Source organism: Protopterus annectens, chromosome 6.part0 (genome assembly GCF_019279795.1).
Source record: "Protopterus annectens isolate FY-2018-M chromosome 6.part0, PAN1.0, whole genome shotgun sequence".
Taxonomy (NCBI): domain Eukaryota; kingdom Metazoa; phylum Chordata; order Ceratodontiformes; family Protopteridae; genus Protopterus; species Protopterus annectens.
The window spans coordinates 209,831,509-209,849,707 of record NC_056737.1 but is presented as its reverse complement, the minus strand read 5'-3'; the positions used below and the strand labels follow the sequence as shown (position 1 = coordinate 209,849,707).

At 35.8% G+C, this 18,199-nt stretch overlaps 1 protein-coding gene across 35 annotated transcripts in view; it reads right to left on the bottom strand.

The window, feature by feature from the left end:
* GPHN (gephyrin) overlaps window positions 1-18,199 on the bottom strand; it is a 2,535,134-nt gene that overhangs the window by 423,513 nt on the left and 2,093,422 nt on the right. For 13 of the 35 annotated variants that reach the window (XM_044073932.1, XM_044073937.1, XM_044073941.1 and 10 more), the window contains 2 exons: window positions 1,878-1,949; window positions 355-396 (listed from right to left, as the gene is read on the bottom strand). The exons of 8 other annotated variants lie outside the window; for them this stretch is intronic. In XM_044073932.1, the coding sequence (XP_043929867.1) occupies window positions 355-396; window positions 1,878-1,949 (114 nt within the window). The remainder of the gene's footprint in view (window positions 1-354; window positions 397-1,877; window positions 1,950-18,199) is intronic. 14 more of the 35 variants (XM_044073925.1, XM_044073930.1, XM_044073935.1 and 11 more) reach the window with 2 other exon arrangements.

The window sequence follows — 18,199 nt, the reverse complement described above, 5'->3', positions numbered from 1 at the left end:
AAATGCACTGCTGCGAAGGGCTACACTCAATGATCTCAAACTCCTACTCTGTGTGTAATCCTCTTATGAAAAGAACCATTAACTACTCCTATTAGATGGCAGGGAGTTCAGACAAAAATAGTCACAATTGCTTACTTCCTTTTATGTTGCGTTTACCTCCTCCCAGATTTAGAAAGTGAAATGTAATTAGTGCATTCTTTGGTAAGAAACAACGCATGCAATATCTTTCAACACAGAGCTTTTTTATTTTCCAATCTGTGCACAGTGCAAGACAAAGCACAACAGACAAAAAGCACAATGGAAGTACAGGGTGAGCATGTGAATGATGTGATACAACACATGCAAGGTATATACCTCAGAAACACTATAGGTTGAGGAACACGAAGGGAGTCGAGCCTGGTCGTGCAGCGGCAGAGGGAAAAGAGAAGATTGTTAAAAAGGAAATGGAGGCAAATACGGGGTTACAGCAGGTTTTTCTGTTAATGGGTTCCAGCACTGACTGACATAAAACACAGGGGGTTCATTCTTCCAATATTTGTATAAATAAACAAATATAAAAATACATAAAAAAGCTGGCAAAAATAAATGGCTTTTCTCTATATGAAAACACACACAAACATACAATATTTGATTTTCAGATGTTCTTAAGGTGTTCTGTAAGTATTTTATTTCAGCTACTCATGGTGGAATCATATCTGGACTATACCAACTATGAATGTAATGAAAATACATAATGCTATTTCAGTAACAGAGTAGAGAAAGAGAAGTATCTATATGAACAAAAACATTGGCACTACTTGTAGTTTTCCGCTCAGTAAATGAGGTGCTTAAAATTTCTAAAAGAATTAACTGTAAAATCTGAGGCGGGGTGATTAAATTCCACAAAGCACTACAGTTAAACAAATCATCCTAGTCCTGAGCAAACAGGATGGCTACACTTTTATTTCAGTGTTTTGCATGGAATAAGGTGACGTGTTTCCCATTTACACTACACAAGAGAAACGCATCACACTGCATACAAAAAAAAAAAAAATGTTTGACCTGCACCTGAATACTTAGAGTGGACTAATACACACCTTCATATTTTACATACAGTAATGCCATGATAACAGCATTCCATGGATGGATGGAAGGTTTTAGCTGTACCTCAGACCTCTCATCCCACCCAGAACATACAATAAAATTCAGTCCTTATATATCTGAGAAGGCGTGTGCATTTGCAAACAGTATCTTGTTCTGAGGGACATGCAGTGTAAAAGTATTTTGAACATGAAATGTAATAAATAAATCTGTACAAATTTAGAGTTGCCAAGTAATAAACATGAATTTAAAGTGCTTTGCAATACATTATAAGTTTCATACTTTCTCAATTTCATTTTTTGAGCAGCAAAAACAAAAACTGATTTTTAAGAAAATGCACTTTTTGATTGTGTTTTCCTGCATAAAAAAAAATCGGCCAGAAATCTATACATAATTGAACTGTCTTCAAACTGGGGAGAAAAATTATCAGCTCAGAGTTCAAATTCCCCTCTTCAAATAAGATCTTTCCTTCCATCTGAAAAACGTTTTGCACCTTCACAATCAATCAATCAACACAATAATTAGCCAAAGATGGATAACTACGAACTCGGCTAAATAAAAATCAGGTAGGTCGGCCATTCTACTGTCTGCAACAATCAAATGAAACCCCTGTTGGGGAAAAAAAGAAAGCAGCAGAAAAAAAATTGATTAAAAAGTGGTAAAATAAAAAGAAAAGAAAAAAAAAACTGAGAGAGAGAAAGATAAGAATATGGGAATGAAAGGACAAACCAATTAGATTTGGTGTTACCAGTCAGCGGAAGTTTAACAATACAACCTATAACCGAGTGAAATCGTACATTTACTCGGAGAGAGCATCCTTTCACATTGCCTTCTAGGTGATCTCTCAGCTCCTCCAGCTTTCGATGGAGCTATATGCAAACATCAGAAAATGAATTAAAAAAAAAAAGCAACCTTGTTTTAGTGCGTTCAATTCAAGCTGTTAAACATTTCTCACTGTCTGCAGCATACTGAGAAAAGCAGAAACTCTACAGCAAAGTAGCTCATCTGTGTACAGTACTCAGAGTAAAGACAAAAATATCAAAATAGTTTACATACACACACACACTCCTATATACTTAAAGTGTATCTTCAAGGAAATGTTCTAAAGAATTTTTTAGTTGTGTGTAATTTCAAAATCGCACAAAAAAGGTTAGCATGCGCAAGAAATTTCTGTTTTATATACCATATAGCAAATAACTAGTTTCTGCTGTATTAGAAATGCATTTTGAATATCCAGGGATAAACATGCTTACATTTAAAAGAAAAAAAAATATATATATATATATATATATATATATATACCCAGCTTTAAAGGTGACAGGGAGCAGTTTTTATTTTCATTGATTTAGTTTTGCTTGTTTAATGTCTGTTTTACGCTGTTAAGGTCAGCTGTTTTAGTTTCTATCCCAACTCCAAACTCCCATTCAGGCCTTCCACATTTCAATCAACCTTTACCCAGACCCTGATGAAATGTGTGTGTCAGCAGCTTCTTTTCCATAATGGGACAACATGGCACAGGTTTATGGGCAGTTTTCTGTCTACATCCATGGCATGGAATGTCTTTGGCCTGTAATGCTGGACAGCATGGGAGCTCAGTGATAACTTTCCTGCTTTACATTTCCAGAGTCCATGGGTCAGTTGTGATTTTTAATTTCTGTCCATATAGAATTTTCCTGCTCCTTCCTTGTATGCATATGTTTGCTGTCAGTCTCCCAAAAAATATGCACTTAATTCACTATGTTAAAAATAAGTATGTGTGTGTGTGTGTGTGTGTGTGTGTGTGTGTGTGTGTGTATATATATATATATATATATATATATATATATATATATATATATACACACACACACACACACACACACACACACACACAAACACGCACATGTATATACATAGATACCCAAGCTGCAGAACAAAACTCCTCCAGCTCTGAGGAAGGTATCACACCACACAGGATATCTAAAGCAAAATTAAAATTCTATTGAAAATATATGCAAAGGCTTTACATCATCTGGAAGAGAAGAGAACACTTTGGCTAGCAACATGCAAGTCCACCACAACAATAAGTTTATATTTATATATGCCCACAAAGACAATTGCCTGCATACTTACAAGGTGGAGCAAAACTGAATATTTTACTTCTAGTAAGTCCTTACTATCTTTGTAAATACGTAGTTTATGCAAGTTGTTAGTATACTTTGTTAGGCTCTCCACAGAGCAAATATTCTATTGCTCAGTGGAAAGTTCCAAACAAACTGCATTCTACTGCTAACCAGGTTCCTTTTGATACAAAATTATGTACTGTACCTGTGCCATGGAGTGTAACAAGTGCCACATGTTATTATAATTAACCTAGGTGTGTAATGCTTATTCCCCAGTGCTCCTCTGAAAAAAAAAAAAAAGAGTGGACCTGTCCAGGTTACTAAACTGAAATTAAAAAACACATTAATGCCACATCCTTTCCTCCCCTAACCCTAAAATATAAACATCTGTCTATCCTCACAAGTTGCATGCAAATCCTACAGAGACTCTGTGAATGGCTGCCAGCATCTACTACACAGAGGATATTGTTGGCCTTCTACTTTGGGTTAAATGTGACTACACATACATTCCTCAGAGTATGACTAACACAACCCTTTCAAACCCCAAAACTGTTCTCTCTCTCTCCATGGAGTGTAGGGTTGCCCTATTACTGTTCAACCACGGAGAATCAGCGTCTTAATCTTTCTGTATTCAACTGTCAGTTCTTTACTCTCCAAGGCATTTAGTGATATCAAGTTAACATTTCCATGGTGACTGTTAAACAGTGCAAGGCATCCCATGATGCTCAGGACTGGCCAAAGCAGCATGAAATAGCATAAGAAAAATACTGGAGCAGATCTGCTGTTAGTGCAAAACAATTAATCTATAAGATAATTACTCTAGAAGGAAGCTGCAAAGGAGGCAAAAAAGTAGCATACATTAACTCATTAAATCCTGCTTCCTATCACCATCAAAGCTCAAATAATATATAAAAAGGTTACGAACATTCCTTTAGTAAGAGTAACTTGTGAATAAACAAGACATATAGAGCACGGCAAACTATATACAAAACAAATTACCTAAAAAGAGAACAACTTTTTTTTCACTTTTTTTTTTTTCACATCATCCCCTTTTCCTTACTATGCAAGCATTATGACAAAAATATTTATAAGGGGAACAAAAAGACAGTGAGGAATGCTAAAGGCACTCGTGAGTACAAAACAGCAGCCTTTTCTCACTGACACAGTAAAAAATAAATAAATAACTTCACTACGACTTCAGACAAGTGCAAAATTATTCCTTCTATCACATCCAGTGAAACAACATTTCACAACAGTACTGCTGTGGAAGAAACTTAAGAGACAGAAGAAGGCTTGTCCTGAAATAAAATGAGGAGGTTGGGAGGTAAAATGGACAGCAAGTCAGGAGCATGCACCATGCAGAATGCAAATGTAAAATGGTGGAGCACATCATTTAAAAAAAAAAATGTGTGTATATACACACACACATATATATATATATATATATATATATATATATATATATATATGTGTATATATAGATACATACGTATAGATGAATGTGTGAAAATGACTGCTGATGTACAATGGAAAATTCATTGGCGCTTATGTGTCACGGACATCTGGGCAATGGAAAAGTCTAACTGTAGCTTTTATTATGAAGGAAGCCTCATCAAACTGTCATTACCATACAGTTTCATGGTAGCTTTTTAGAGTACAGAATGAATGCAAGATAGTGGTTAAGGGAGACTAAAAAAGTGTTTGCTTCCTATGTTTTTTGCAAAAGATCAAACTGCAGAAAGAATGTCAAACATTGTGTTACTTAAATTCAGCTGGATGCTGTTTTTCTGAGGTTCCTTCACATCTGGATCACTGCTTATTATGCCACAATGAAAACAGGATCTCTACTCTTTTAAAGTACAGTTGTTTTTGTTTGTTTCACACAGTGATTATTGTCTGAGGCATCGCAGTCAGCCTAATACAGCAAACCATTATACCTCATCAGATGACTGCACCTTCAGGTCAGAATTAAGCTTCTCAGATAAACGAACTCAAGGAATTTATAAAAAAAAAAAAAAAAGTTGAATTTCTATATAAATATTAAGTGCCACCAAATGGGACTTGACCTGCCTCAGATACATTCTGGCAGATGGTACAGAGGGTTAAGGCTGTGAATTAAGAAAACATCATGAGTTGCCCCCTGAAGAGAGACTGCGTCCATTGGGCCTACTGGGTTAAATTGTTATTGTTATTACTATGGCAACAGCATACTTGCCTTACTTTATGACTGTGGTAATTAGTAGAAATGCAGGAACCTTAGAGGGCAGTTCTACAAAATGACATAGTATCTCAGTTGTGTGCACAGTACCCATCATTTACTCTGCTTCTGAATGGGGGGAAGGAGAACATCCTAAGCTACATCTGAAACAGTATTATTGTTGAGATTACCTGCATATCCCAGTGACACCATCTTCTACTCACTATATGTGAACATGGTGAAAAGTAAAGAGCTTCCAAGAAAGGCAACAGCTCTGCCATCAAATGGGTATCCAATATAGACACAGCACTGTTCTTCTAGTCCAGTTTTGGTATAACACATAACTGTCATGTGCGATGCAGCCAAAAAGAATTCACATGCACTGACAAAGCAGAATTCAATAAACCTATACAAAGTCATTAATGTGAAGTTAGCAGGAAGTGATCATCTGGAAATCTGCCTCTTTGCTGAAAGGTTGAAGTGCGCATTGCTTCACTGGCAATGACAATCTTCAACACAGACTATTTATGAAAAACGCAAAAGGAAGCAGCCCTGCATGGGTCTTCAGAAGACTTTAGCCTCAAAAGGAATTGTGTTCCATACATCATCTGTTTTTTTGCATGAATCATAAATGCTAGTCACCAAGTCTGGAGATTAACCAGTCGGTTTCTTTAAATGCAAATGTGACAGATAATCAAATAATAGCTAACTGATAGCATTGGTTGACTGAAAGGAGGCACTGACTTGGGTGTGCCATGTTTCTGGCTATGCAATAGCCCCTGCCCCATCCACACTAAAAATACTCTCCCATAACCTCACACCAATCCAGCATGATGAATGCACAGATTATAGAATGTATGCGTGTGGGGTTACTAGCAGTCACTGCATCTTCAACTGGATTCTTCTTCACTATGCTTGTTGGCAACGACACATCACTGATAATTATTTGACAAGAATCAAGGCATTCAAGTCTAAGTTGATTAGCAATCAAGAAGTGCTATCTAAGTACTATCTAATGAACTCAGAATAGATTTATATATTACCGTACAGCAATATTTTCATTACAGATAACAAAAACTCTTTAATGATTATGACATTTATCTAGGTTTCCTTGAGATAATTTTATTCTCAGAGTGATATTAAAATATCTATATTACTTGACTTACACTGCCTTGAGGTGCTGCTTGTTCTAAATAGAAAACCTCACTCCTTATTGTACTGATGTGTTTAGACTATAAGCAGTAATGTTAATCTCGCTCCTGCTTTAAAAGGTAGCACAGAAAGAAAGATTGTTCTTGTCACATCCTAAGAATGACTGCTCATTCCCCGAGCTGAAAGAACCACAGAGTGAGAAATACATAAGAATTGGTATGGGGGTGTAAGTGCCCCCATCCCCTTCAAAAATGCTTATGTTGAAATTTTTTTTCATATTTGCATAGCTTGCCTTTCTCCCTGAGTATATATGTTTAGAGATTGTATGAACACAAGGTAATGGGTTCCATGCAGAAATGTATCAGCTACTGGTTTGGAGAGCATATACTGTATCTAAGGTAGTACAACAGATATGTACATGCAATGTCTGAGGTCTGCAAGCCCCATTACTAAACAAAAATGTTTTGCTTTGATAATAGATTAGTGAGGTTCTTTGCATTAGCCCAAAATGTGTGTACAGAAAAAATGACTTTATATATACCAGATGGGACAGTCGAAAAATTTTGAGAAACTGTTAAACATTTTTCTTTAGTCATGAACCCTGCAACCCATTATACAGATCTTAGCCATCTCATCCTCCATCATATTTCTCAATCTTTCATTCAGCATATTTAGCGGTTAACATTAGATTCAACTGTGAAGCTTATGACCTACTTGACTGCCATAATTCATGCTGATGTTTTCTACTTTCACTATACATATCAAAATAAATTTTGAAGGAAAATAAGCTGCCCACACTGTCATATCTCAATTACTACCTCAGCCTTGGAAGCCACTATTGAATTTATTTGTAATTTTTATTATTACTCATATTTATGTTTTAGCATTTGGTTTCTCAATCTGGTATTAGTGACCACAACAGTGTTTTCTAGGTACAGACTTACTAACAGAACTGGATCAGACAGGGCCATACAGACAAGGCAGTAAGGACATAAAAAAGAACAGAACAGAGCTCCTATGCTGGCTCTGTCAGTCCTGATTAAGGAGAACATCACCTGAGTTCCACTAGTGGCCTAGGTACTGATAAAGCTGGCAAAGAGAGAAAAGGGCATGATGGGGCCAAATGCCACTATCAGGGGGGAATGGAAGGCATAATGCAGTGGGGCAACTGCTCACAGCCTGTTAGCTGGTGGAAAAGGAAGAGCAGGAAACTGGGAACTGACAGGCAATGTATGTGGGTAGGGATTAATGGGGCAAGCATCACTACAAAGGTGGGATGCTCCCCATACCCACACTATATTGCACTCCCACACACAGCTACATGAATATAAGTCAGCACTTTCCTACAGTATAGCTAATAGACATGCATATACCAACATGCCACTAACTACCAAGCTGGCTGCAACTGCAAGTTACTTCATTACTTTTAATCAAACTACAATATAAAATTTAAATGACAAAATAATAAGCAAATTTCAAGTACAAGCAAGTATAAAATACAATAATTAACAAATTTACAAATAAAAACAAACAATATTGTCACGAGCTAAAATGACTAATCATTAAGTACAATGAGCAATATAATGAAAAAAACAGTGAACTAGCCAGTTATTTTTCAAAAAAACATCTTTATTAAATTATCACATATGACATAGGCAATCGTACATTTAAATAAATGAAAACAAACCATACAGACATAATTTTAGTTGCAAACATTATATATCACTTATAATTATTCAATCACTGCCAGTCAAACATTACATAGCTCATTCAAACACTACCTTCATTTAAAACTCACTCCTCCTCTGCATATATTGTTCCCACAATTCCCATTTTTTCATATGTAATTTGATCTTACCCTTTTCTAAAGATCACAATTCCAGTTGCTTTATTTATGTTACTATATTCACTACTTCTAGTAAAGTTGGTTTAGACTTTGATTTCTATTTTCTAGTAATTGCATTTTTTGCAGCCACCATAATTACACTCAGCAAGGTTTTACTATGTCTAGGCAATTCCAATTATGTGTTGGAGCTCAAAAAATCATTCCCTTAGTTATACCAGTTTGGACACCCTGTATTTCTGATAGAGTAGTTGTAAGGGAATTTTTGAAGTCTGCCAACTCATTACACTACCAGAAAATATGTTCCCAATTACGTCTTTCTTCCCGATCACAGTTTCTGTCTACCTGAGGAGAAATTTTTTGGAGTCTACTTAGGGTATAAAAGTATCACTTCCAAGAAAATCTTCTAGACTTTGTTGCATATTTGGGAGACATACATATATTCCCCATTGTTGCTTTGTGAATTAATTATTCAACCACTCTTCCCAATCCTTTTAAACCTCTTCTGATTGACTCTCATAGTTATCATGCAATACTCAACTAATTTTTTTTAACAGCAGCTTCTGTTCTTGACTCTGCTAAAAATTCTACCAGTGCTGGTCTTTCACTTAGGATCCCTTATACTCTGATTATCAGTCCTTGGTATGGAAGGCAATCTCTAGCCTGCAGTCCAAACAAATTCTTGGTCTGCTCCCATTATATTACATTTCCCTCTCTAATTATTTGCTCCCAATACCTTGGTTCTTTTGCCAGTTTTCTCCCATAAATCCCAGCCCCGTCTTGTCTATTATCTGTATTCTTAATTGCAGACATCCCTATCGGCAGCATCTCCTTTTTCCATTCCTGTGTTGGCTTAGTTCTTAGAATACTTTCTGCTACTTTATGAATATAATATTCTGTATGGTTACTGTTATTCTAGTTAAGGATCTGCATTCACAATCCCAGTCTTTCCTTGTTTCTTGAGCTTTCCCCCTGTTTTGTAATCATTCTTTTCCACTTTAAATTATAACTTTCTGCTTGTACTATGTACAGGAGCCTTAACGGTGTAGCGCAAAAATACCCCTTCAAATTTGGTAATCCCAAACTGACTAGTTCTATTGGAAGAATCAGCTTATCCCACTTGAATCTTGCAATCTTCCCCTCCCAGATACAATTCTTCGACTCTTTATTATTTGCTATTAACAACTTCTCCTCTGGTTGACAAAAATATGCCTGAATTGTGTATAAAACTAAAGGGACTAAAACAATTTCACTGCTTGTATCTTGATAAATATAAAACAGAACTTCCAATTTCTCAGTTTTTGTATTATCTTTTATTTAGTCTCTTCCCGTATACCCTTAGCTGCTACACCAGTATCCTTTTTAAATTCATACTCCTAAGTACTTCAATTTATCATGCCCCCATAAATATGGATATTGCTGAACCAATTTGTGTTTGGGTACATATTTTACAGCTATTGCCTTTGTTTTAGCTTCATTAATTTTGTATAACTGAAATGTCCTTTTCTGGTTTTATCAGGTATAAAATAATGTCATCTATAAACCAAGCCAGCTTTTCTTGACCACCATACCAATTATATCCTTGAATTTCTGAGCCCCCTTTTTTCTTTGCCAATGGTTCTAAATATAGTGCAAATAATAACAGGGAAAGACGGCATCCCTACCTGGTTCCTCTGCTCAAACCTATTATCAGAGATGAACCCACCCACTTTAATTTTCACCTCTGATCCCTCATATATCCTCCTAATAAACCTTATAATTTTATCAGGGAATGCAAATGCTCCCATTGCCCTGCTCACAAACTCAAAGATTACTCTTCCAAATGCTTTCTCTGCATCAAGATTCACCAACAACAGTGGCATATTCTTAAATTCTACTTCCCTCTGGATCAACACTATTCTGTTAATGTCAAATGTTTGCTTCCCCTCCACAAAACCACACTGATCTATATTTATCGATTTTGGCATCACCTCTGCCATTCATATAGCCATTATAGACAAACACTTTATAATCATGGTTTAGGATTGAAATGGGCCTGTATGAAGCTAGATCTGATGAGTCTTTACCATCTTCAAGTATTACAGCCACCACAGCTTTCTTCTAGGATATTAGTGCTTCTCCTCTTCTTAAAATACTGTTAAACAAAACCTTCCAGATTTGTATTAGTTTTTCCCTCCTAGCTTCCAAAATTCCATTGGCATACCAGCCAGTTATTGATACAAAAGTATGCAGTAAAATAAGTTTCTGTTGGCTTCACTTATCCTGGCAGTGGGTCATCAAGGCTTGGTTAGCAGCTGAGGTTAATACTGCCCAGAGAGGTAGGATCTGACTACTGAAAGAAGATGCTGGGCTATTCCCACTATGTAGTGAGCCGGGGGGGGGGGGTAAGTCACAGACAGATCTACAGGTCAAGGGAGGGAATGATGATAGTAGATGGCTGACTCCACTCGAGTCAATACTTCAGTTAAAGTAATAGCTGTTGTTTGTGTTTGTATTAAATTAGTATACACACAATACTATATATATATATATATATATATATATATATATATATATATATATATATATATATAGATATATATATGGGTCCACTTTTTAATTTCGAAAGACCAAAATCTCGAGTTTTGAGATACCAAACTCAAAACATCGAGATTTTGGAATCTTGAATGTAAAAAGTCTGACCAAAAAAGAAAAAAAAAAAACAACTAAAATAATGTTTTTGCAGGGGGCAATTTTTTACTTTTTAATTTCGAGATTCCAAAATCTCTACTTTCTGGGATCGGTATTTTGAAAGTCGAGATTTTGGTCTTTCTAAATTAAAAAGTGGACCCATATCTCTATACATATATATATATATATATATATATATATATATATATATAAAATTTGTTTTTAATTTACTGAAGCCTTTCTAAATGGGTCAAATTTTGCAATTGTATGACTTTTCAGGCAAGAAATTGGTCTGCTTTTTAAAATTCCTTAGGTGGCTTGTTTCAAGGCTACAAAATGCAAAGCTATATTCAATAATGGATTGTATCATCTATGTCCAAAGTGGTAAAGTGTCTCCCTGGAGTGACTAGATATACCTTTAGAATTTGGGCAACAAAATGTGCTTTACTCACCTTGGTTGCTGTACAGTGGTCAAAGTTTAATTGCTGTATATCATTGTCACTAGCTTTTTAATGAGTCTGGTGCCTTTTAATGACCTGACCATTGATTAAGGAGTCATAATCTATATCCTTTTGGGCATGTCTTATTATGTCACATTTGCTGACATTAAAGGTGGGGTCACTACTTGTGCTCCATTTGTATATTCTTTGTAGACCATCTTGGAGGACTTCAGCATCTTTTAGTGAATATATTATTTTAATATTTAATAGGTTTTCAACCCTCAGCATATCTGACTAACCGTAGCCCATTTCAAACATACTTGAGATGTATAATCCAAAAAGATGTGACCTTCAGTATGCATGCAAGTGGAACGTCACTGGTAACCCCCACCTTTACTTGTTGGATCAAAATGTCTCTCTGGAAGCCAAAGCCTATCCCTGAAGAAAACACAAGCTCCATTATTATTTTGTTTCATTTTCCTTTTGTGAACGGCCAAAACGTAATCAGACATTAAATTCCTCATATGTCTATTCATTTAATTAATTCATTTTATGATTTCTTGCCTAAGCTGAGTGAGGAGTATGAGAAAGCCATATCTTATGCTGATACCCAGTGAGTATAACAAGGCAAAAAAAAAAACACATATCCTGTATGGAGTGCCATCACACAATGCATGCATGAACACACCACATCCCCAAATGCAATGCTATAGACAACTTAGAGGCTCACCATTAGAATATGCAATGAAACTGAAGTTCCTGGTGAAAACCCACATAGACACAGTTAGGAAGTACAAACTGCACAGAGAAGGCACCCCGACTGAGAAGTGAACTACAGAACTAAGCAACGTGATGCAGCACTACCACTACCACAAAATTTATCCTGAATTCCACAGGTACTAACATATCACCCAATCTGCTTCCTCACCTTCAGCTCAAACAAAATGCCTGAAGGCTACTACATGTTATGCTTCGGTCAACTTTAATTAAAGTTGACCGAAGCATAACATGTAGTAGCCTTCAGCCAAATTAGCTCCCATAGGGGTACTAATGGAACTCAAACATTGGTTAGAGACCATTCCTTTTGTTTATATTTGGATTTACACATCTATGAAGAGAATAATGGAGCCAGCCTCCTACTGGTTCATAGGTAAGTACTACGTTAACTCTCCTTGTGGGACATTTTAAGCTAAGCACATTTTTCTTGATAAGAATCAAGCCCTGAGCCTCTTGTCTGTGAGGTAAACACCTGAGCAATTCTGCCAACTCCCAATAATTGGCATCTTCTTTTTCTTCCATGGTTAATCAAAAATATGCACTCTTTGGCACAGTGCCATATGCTATGTGTGATGCTACACACCCAATAATGCTCACTTCTTCCACATTAATTTACTGGAATCCCCCTTCCTTATTATACTGAAGGCCATGGCAGCATGGGACCCTGTCTGCCTCACCTCTGATGTCTGTTTATCTATACCGCATCTTCAAAGTGACCTTTGATAAACAAAATACTCTTCCAATCCACATCACAATCTGTAAGTTAGACTGAAGTTGTTTATCACAACTATAACCCATCTTAAAACATGTAAAGTCGAATTATTAATACTAGAATTTTCTTTGAAAATAAATATATCGTAGATTGCACTCTAATGCAGATGTTTTTTTATTACCTATGCTTTACATAGGAGATACCAGCAGAACAATAAACAAGCAGAGAAGCTTTCAGTTTAGGTTTTAGGTTTAAGAGGTATCATTAGCTTCTAGAAGTGCTGAATCATTAAAAGGTTTACTAAATAGGAAAAGGAATATAATGTTTTACTATAGTAACATCTCAGTTAAATAAATGTAATACCTCTGATTACTATAAAAGAATTACTGCTTCCTTCCATTTAGCCAAAAGTGTCTTCCCAACTCAAAACTGCTTACAAATCTTCAAACCTATTAATTCTTGAAGCTCATCCATCCATTGCTATTAATATCTTACTACCAAGGCTTAAATATACACGACCTTTAATTGCCCAGTGTCACTCCACAACACTTCCATACTCCAAATTATGGAAAATAAAGCACTATGATTCATACACTTGGCCAATACTACTCAATGTCACTGTAGCACACCATCCAGGGACAAATATCTACCTGCTTCAGCAAGATCCTCATATCTACTGAATATACTAACCTTCAGATTACTTAATGAAAGTAAATGTCCACCACTGATGAAGAAATTAATTATGAATGACTCCTCCCTATGATTTATGCTTGGCATAGTACTACAGACATCAAGCTAAATAGACCTGCCTTCTCCATGGTTATCTGTGAAAAATCTTGCTTCAGCCTTGCCCCTGGCTCATGTAGTAGCCTCCCATTTCAGATGAATTCCTTACAAGATTTCAGTCAATCCAAGGAACACCTTAATGAAGAGAATTACTCTTGTTTTAAGGACTATAATTAGTAACAACATGTTATCGTAATACAGTACTAATGTGCATTCTAACTTATACGCTTGACTACCTTAACTAAAGAAAACATTAAGATTCTTTGTGGGTTAAATTATACTTACAAAGTTCACAAATTACCGAACCTCAGGAACCAGCCACAAACAAAGGCTTTCAACTTAAATGTATTTAATCTGTATTTAACCCCGCCCCCCATTTGAATGATCATTTATCTATTAGCAGTATTTTGAGGTTGAAATCATATGTGTGAAATCACTTGTATTCAGTCCTGGGAGCAACTTGGTATGCTCCTCCTGGTCTTTTTACACATGGGAACTTATGATTTGTTGAATTTCATCATGTGACCTCTATGGCAGGATATTTAAAGTAATTAGTTAGATTGTTCACTGATTCTGATGAAGTCTGGTGGATGACAGATGAAAATGCTTAATCCTGCTTGTATTACTGCCCTTTTGTTATTTTTTTATTTAGTGTTTTTAGTTATTTCTACAGATTAAATAATTTAAGTTGAAAGCCTTTTTTGTTTGTGGCTGGTTCCTGAGGTTCAGTAATTTGTGAACTTTGTTGGCTTCATATCAGGTTCTTGGTTTATTAAACTACACTTAGACTGCTAGCCTTTGTTAGTATTTCTAGAGACATACTTGTAAATATTGCACTTACTTTGTGTGCCAAAATATAGTTGCATTGTTGTGCTGTCTACATTATATGTATAATATCTGTCTTTTGTATGTTTTGTAATGCCTTATGGCCCATAATGAGGCTGAAAAGCATCCTGTACTGGTCCGGTCCCCTATCTCAGTTAACACATTTCAGATAAATAACATAATAAAATTATTTATTTAGGCTTTTCTGAACACCATAAACAAACTAGACACAAATCAAAAGAATGAGGGTCAAAATAAAAGACTGACACTAGAATGATGGAAATAAAACATCTTTGAATAGGCAACTTCAATAGCAAATGCAAAAATCAAACAGCATTGACAAAGAAATGAAAATTGACATTTCAAGTTTTTTTTAAAGAACAAATAAAATAAGTTGCACTCACAAAAATGAAAATATACATTAACATTGTATAATACAGCAGAAAGAGCTGCTTGAAACTGTTTAAAGATCATAAACATGAAGTACAATGGTGACATGATAACCTACTTTATACACTGGAAGAGAGAGTGACTCAACAGTAGATAACACACAAACTACTTAGAAGAGTTTGCATGTTCTGGTTCCTACTTAGGTTCAAAGGTTCAGAAGTTCAAAGGTAATCATTCTGCAGATTATTACATGCCTAGTCAGTAACCAGACAGTGACCAAAGATGAGAATAAAACCCTGTTCCTTGTGTCTGTGAGGTAAATGCCTTAACCATTATACCAACCCCAACCTTAATAATGAGATATTAGTCATGAGCAGGGAGACTGTTGGTAAACATACTGTGCAGGAAACCACTGAGAAGCTTAGCACAATTTCCAAACTGCCCCAGAGTGCTACCTGGTAAGGTAAGTTGGTCATAGTCACATACTAAGCAAATGAAGACTGAGGGGATCAAACTCTGGAGTACAGGAAGAAGCTCATTAAAAGCTGCTTGTCTTTATCTTCTGAACTAAATCTCCGAGTGCGATAGACTCTCACACTTGTTTTTACAAAATATTATCTGCATGATTTTATATTTAATCCTTAATAATATGAGGCAGACTCAGAAAAAAATATCTTGGACATTGTCTACATTTGTATTAATCTCCTTTTCAGGGCTAATAGGACAATTTAAAGAAGAAAAAATCCAAATGAGAGCAAATTACAGAATGTTGGTGACAAAATCACTAACATGATAATTTTGACACTTTCTTCTCTTTTTATGGAAATGATATTTTGTCATAATCCCAACTATAATGTACCTTCATCACTGGATCCGTTTCATTAATCTGCTATCACTGATAGTTGCTTCATTTATTTCTCATCATACTTTGCTTTCTGTACTTTATGGATCATAAAAGTTTATAATTTCAAGCTCCCTCTTACTGCAAACCATGTATTAGATCAAAGGGGAGTTGATGAGGATGATTATAGAAAACTCACCATTACAGGCATGCTGAGACGTTTCTTCCCAGTTTTTTTTTTTTTAAGTATATACAGGTGACTAGGAAAAGGTCTGCAAAACCACTGCATGACTATGTTGTAACATTCTTCTGACAAGGAAGTGCAGCCCCGCTACTAACTGCATGACATCTAAGATGACCCAACCTCTCGGTCAGAGGAAGGAATCATGCAATAGTCTTCACCCCTTTTGCACTAGGTGGTCAATCCATTTGTGTGTAATAGTGGGGCAAAAACCCAGCAAGACATAACACAATAATTTACCAATGTCTCTCATCTTATAGTATAAACCTACAGAGAAACAGGAATATGACTCCAAATGCAGGACATAACCTTACACTATTTTTTTCAGCTGTATACTTCACCCCCCATTACTACTAAGTCACATTCCATCCTCCTTATCTTTTACTAAATACATTTCTCTTGCCACTCATCCCTCAACAGAGAGTACATTTAAGCAATAATCCACAACTGTGCATGGGTATATCAAGATTTAGTCATGACTAGCATGGTTTGATCACAAGGGTGAAGCCTGATTTATTAAACAAAGTCAACTGTGGATAAATCCTGACATAGTCTCGCCTAGGAGTGGATTATTGTTGTTATACAATAACATAAGAAATTGCTTACCTTTCTTAAATAATATCTTTATTTATTTTACATTTGTTGGCAGGGAAAAGTCCGGTTGAGCTGAGACGGCCCTTTTTCAGAGGAGGCCCAGGGAGAACAGCTCCAAAACACTTATACAAGACAATTAACAAAACATTACAGTAACAAAAAATCCGACATGGATGATACAGTAAAATTATTGGCAATTATTAAACAAAAAATGTAGCAAACAAATATTTACAGTCATCAGTTAGAATCCTTCTTTCAGTATAGTGTTAAGAATCTTTAGAAAATAAGAGCCTTTATATTTACAGGTAACTGTTTGGTAGGAATATATAAGAAGAGATAGGTTGGGAGAGGACTGGGGAAAATATGGTTCAAAAGAGAGAAGTTGGCAGGGCACTGAAGTGCTCCTCAACTTTTTCCTTCTTTACTGACATACTGAGCATGCACATGGGACTGGCATCCCCACACTTGCAGAGTACATCAGTGCAGTGCAGGAGAAACAACTGAAAAAAGACAATCTCTGTCGCCGTTTTTTTTTTTTTTTTTGTAGAGATTTTAAGAGAGAGTGCGGAAATAGAAGGAACATCAGGTATGTTTCTGTTTCTTTGTTTTTGAGAATGTACCAGAATTTCTTCTGTTTTTTTCCCCTGACCGTCAACATATTCCAATGCAAAGTCTGGTCACTCAGTGGAACTTTACTTTACTTGCATATGCTCAGTTTACAATGGGAATGCTAATTGAGCTGTGCAGTAAATGTGCTCATTTTTGAATACCAGTGAGCTGTCATTGTATAATTTTCTTTATAACATCCTATACCTTTTCTAACAGTTTTTTTTTTTATTTTTTTTATATAACAAGTACAAAGTCACTAACATATTTAATGTAAATGTGTATATAAAGTTACAGTCACCTCTTTTTTTGATATTTTTCCATTTATATATATATTTGTGACATTTCTTTCATCTTAGAACATCTTTTTAACTAGCAGTTTTTTATGTTCTTGGAGCTTTTCTTCCCAAGTCTCTACTGCAAAAGACAACAGTGCCTAGCTGGTGTATACTGGCCAAGAAATACAATAAATAAATAAATAATACAGTTCAGCGCAGTGTGTGTGAAGCCAAGATAGCTGAAGTAAAACAAAGATTCTGCAAATAAGCTGCAGAAGGATTAGACAATCTCATCATTATACAGAATGCATAAGAAACAGACATGTGCTTGATGGTTTATGGCTGAAAAAAAATACACCAAAAATTAATTCTGTCATACATCAGCAGGCAGTGGGGCCAAAGACAGAAAAGAAATCCTGAATGAAATGCCAAACATTACAAAACACACACATACCTTCCCCATGGGCAAATCACTTATTTGCCTAGTTGGGCAGGGGCAGAGTTAGGATAATGCTTAAGGCTTTTCCCTCACAAATTCAAGGTACGTGGTTTGATTCTGATCTCTGGTTATTGGCTAGGCATATATTAGTCTGTAGACTGCTACCCTAGTATTTACCTATGAATACATTAGAATGTCTTTGGAATGTGGGAAAAAAACTACAGAC